Source organism: Nannospalax galili, unplaced genomic scaffold (assembly GCF_000622305.1).
Source record: "Nannospalax galili isolate Female #2095 unplaced genomic scaffold, S.galili_v1.0 scaffold1051, whole genome shotgun sequence".
NCBI classification, from domain to species: Eukaryota; Metazoa; Chordata; class Mammalia; order Rodentia; family Spalacidae; genus Nannospalax; species Nannospalax galili.
The window spans coordinates 663,650-667,683 of record NW_008331995.1 but is presented as its reverse complement, the minus strand read 5'-3'; the positions used below and the strand labels follow the sequence as shown (position 1 = coordinate 667,683).

Genomic DNA, 4,034 nt, shown 5'->3' with positions numbered 1-4,034 from the left:
GGGGGGGGGCGGGGGGGGCGCTGGCTCAGTTTCTCCATCTTTCTGATACAAGCCGCCCAGGCTCAACATTTCTAGAAGGCCTGCCTCCTCCCACTCCCCTGCCTCTGGGGGTCCATCCGGGGTCTGTATGGAGCCTGGGGGCGACCTCGGGACCCCAGGTAGCCGCAAGGGGGGCGCTCACCCAGCACAAAGGTTATAAGGATGAGTTGAATGTAGTTGTCACAGTACAGAGCCAGCTTCTCAAACATCACCTACTGATCCCACAAGAGGGCCATCCTCTGGGGAGGGGGTCAGACATTGAGAAGGAGACTGAGATTGTTCCCAGCAGGCCTATGGGAGGACTGGGGCTACCTGGGTGGTGTCCCTTCCACTGGCCTGGCCGAGAGCCCTCTTCTGTCTGAGGTGAGTTCTGGTTGAGGGAACAGGAAAGGTCTGCTGAAGGGAGTGGGGGTCACTTTGGGCCACCATTGATCCTTTTAGTATCTCTGTATGTATGTAAGCTTGTATGTGTTTATATGTTTATTTTGCTGCACTGGGGATTGAATCCAAGCCTTGCTCATGTTAGGCAAACACTTCATCACTGAGCCAAAAGGAATCAAGGGACAGCTGTTTGAAAGCAGGTTAAAACAAAGAGTGCTTGGTATTTTTAAAATACCAGGTGGGGGCTGGAGAGATGGCTCAGCAGTTTAAGAGCACTGGCTGCTCTTACAGAGGACCCAGGTTCAAGTCCCAGCACCTACATGGTGGCTAACAACCATGGGTAACTCCAGTTCCAGGTGATCTGATGCTCTCTTGTGATCTCTGTGGGCAAAGGACACAGGTGTACTTACATGCAGGCAATATACTCATACACAAAAATAAAAAATAATAAATATTTAAAAATATAAAGCGGAGGGCTTGAGAGCTCAGTAGGTAGAGTGCTTCTTTAACACACATAAGGCTGTAGGTTCATCCCTACACCACATGTGGATTAACCCAGGCATGGTGTTGTATGCTATAATCCCAGCACTCATGAGGTATTGACAGGTGATTCAGAAATTCAAGGTGATCCTTGGCTACAAAGTGAGTTCAAGGCCCGCCTGGAGTTCATTACACATAGTCTCAGAAACAAACAACAAAACAAAGTAAGGTGGAGAGGGATGGCTGGGTGGAGCACAGAGAGTTTAGGGGCAGTGACGTGACTCTGCATGGGACTCTACATGTCACTGCAAGATACATCTGTTCAAACCCATATGGTCTTCAGGTGACAATGATGTGCAATGCAGATTCACTGACTGCAGCAGTACCGTGTGGAGCCGTGCTTTGCTTGATGCAGAGGTTAGCAGGGTCACAAGTAAACCTCTGCATCACCTGCTTACTTTTCCTGCAAACATGAAACTGCATTAAAAAATAAATTCTAACTGAGCATGGTGGCTCATGTCTGTAATCCCAGCACTTGGGAGACAGAGGGCAGGAGGGCAGACAAAAGTCTGAGGCCAGCCTGGTTTACACAGGAGTTGTGGGACATCCAGGGCTACATGGCAACACCTTTAATTAGACTCTATTTTTAAGTAACAAATTCCAATGTGTTGTTATTAAAATAAACTCAAGAATTTCAGGTGTTTGATATTTTTTTCAATTCATTGTAATCATTAGTGCTTTTTAAAGGTTACATTTATTTAGTGTGTATGTATGTGTATGTGCATGTGTGTGTGCTCCAAAGAACAACTTGCAGGAGTCCATTCTCTCCTTCCACTGTATGTAGGTCCTGGGGATCAACCTTGGGTCTTCAGACTCAGTGTCAGGTAGCTCTACCCACTGAGCCATCTTGCTGGCCTGCACTCCTTCACTTTAAATGCTATCAGATATTCTGTGAATATACCTATCGTACATTTTATTATTTATAAACACTATTTATATAAACATATTAACATGTATCATGTGAGACCGAGTGCTTAAAACAAGGTCAGCTCAGTAGGACCAGCTCAGGCCTGGGTACCCAGTCCCCTCCTGGCTGAAATGGAGAGAGTACCTGACTCACCTTTGGCCTGAATTAAACTGTCTTCCCAGTCTGGCTTTTTGCTTGTTTGTTCATTTTTGTTTGTTTTGAGACAGGGCCTCCCTGTAGCCTCAGCCATCCTGGAACTCACTATGTAGTCCAGGCTGGCCTCAATCTCACAGTGATCCACCTGCCTCTGTCTCCCAAGTGCTGGCATTTAAGGCATGTGCCACTATGCCCTGCTTGTTTTAGGTTTTGTTTGGTTTTGTGTTGTTGGAGATTGTACCCAAGGTGACTCACGTACCAGGAAAATTCTTTCACTGAGCTGCATACCCATCTCTGGGTCTTTTTTTTTCTCCCCAGCCTCAAGCCCAGCCTCCAGGGCTTCTCCAGTTCAGCTCAGCCTTATAGCTAACTGGAACATTGGACCCTACCCTATCCAACTCAGCCTGCTGGCTGGGAGACCCCACCCCCAGGAACTCTAGGCCCCACCCCTCAGATGGTCCACTCCTTCCCCTGGCCCCCTACTGGCTCTGTACCCATAGACAAAGTGAATGCCATAGTAGAGAAACATGAAGATGAAGAATTCTTCATAGAGTAGTTTGTAGATACTGCCACGCCAGCACAGGAGCAAGCTTAAAGAGGAGCCCAGGCGAGCACTGGCCACATAGTTTGTGTATGTGATGGTCATGGCTCAGCACTGGACAGCAGTAAGTGAGCTTGGGTCCTGGTGGGAGGTAGACAGTGGAATGGGGGTGGGTAGGAATCCAAGGCTAATTTCCAGTCTGGGACTCATGTGAATTTGGTCCTTCCCTGCCCTGGACCTCAGTTTTCTTGCCTGGGACACAGAGAGGGATAAGGTAAAAACACTGGAAAGCCCCTCAGCCTTACAGGGAACACATGGGAGGGTCTGTGACTCGCCATGTGCACTTGATTTTGTATGAGAAGGCAGGTGGCAGCAGCGTCCACACAGCTCAGGGCTTCAGAGCCAGGCAGCCAGCATCCTCAGCCTTGTTCCTCAGCCCTTCAACCACACTGGAGTGACAAGTAGCTAAGGGACTGGGCCAGCCCTGTTCACTGTCATGTCCCCATCCCCAGCACATAACCTGATGGGAGGGGCTGTTTACTGAGTGCTGATCCCAGGGCCTTTCCACCTGCTGATGCAACTGCCTGGGAAATGGATGCTCTTCCTAAGGTAACCCTATGGCTAACTTTCACTTCACGTTACCTCCTAGGAAAGATGTCCCCGACCATTCTACTGGAAATAGTGCCTTGCTGTCACCAGCAATGTCTTCCCAGCTTGTTTGATCTTTCCACACAGCACATATCCCTAACAATACAAGACACTTGCTGTTGACTGCCTCTACCCTTCTCCCACTGCAGCTCTTAACTGTGTTCTCAGAGCAGACACTCAAAATTGACTGAAGCAATGACTGCCCCCTCAGCCCATTCTGATGCCAGCTCAAGCTGGCTTTGTCTCTGTATATGGTAAACACCAAGTTCATTTCTACCTTAGGGGCTTTGCACAGACATACAGGGTCCATATACCTGCACATGTACAACTAGTGTGTACCCATCCTACCCACATACACAAGAGGAGTCATCCACCCCTGAAGACCCTCAAAAGCCCCAGCCCCGTCCACCTGGGGCAGCCCCTACTCACAAGTAGGGCTCCGGGAAGATCAAGCAATCCCACAAAAGGTCTGGCCACTGGGCTGGTGGGACACCCTGTGGTGGATACCCCCGCCATACTTGGAGGCTGGTACTGCCCACATACATGTGTACTAAGTGGTCACCTGATTTCCTAAGCCAGGGCTTCCACAAAGGAGCCCTTGTTTTGTTCCCTGACAGTAATCTGTTCAGCACAGAAGCAGAGGCCAGCACAGCCTGGCCAGGATTCCTCTAATTCTTTCTTTGGAGTGGGGGTTGCTGAGGTAAGAACAGGGCTGGAGTTGGGCAGTGACACCCCCTCTACCATGCCCCTATGCTCCAGAAGTTGAGGGGCACACACCACCACTACTACTGACCCCTCAAGTCTTTCAAGGAAAGTTGGGGG

General features: G+C 49.4%; 1 protein-coding gene across 1 annotated transcript in view; it reads right to left on the bottom strand.

The window, feature by feature from the left end:
- The window catches only part of Best1 (bestrophin 1), a 13,932-nt gene extending 11,263 nt beyond the window's left edge, over positions 1 to 2,669 (bottom strand). Inside the window, 2 exon segments of the mRNA XM_029560620.1 lie at positions 182 to 276; positions 2,518 to 2,669. Of these exon segments, the coding sequence (XP_029416480.1) occupies positions 182 to 276; positions 2,518 to 2,669 (247 nt within the window).
- Between the last annotated feature and the right edge of the window lie 1,365 nt (positions 2,670 to 4,034).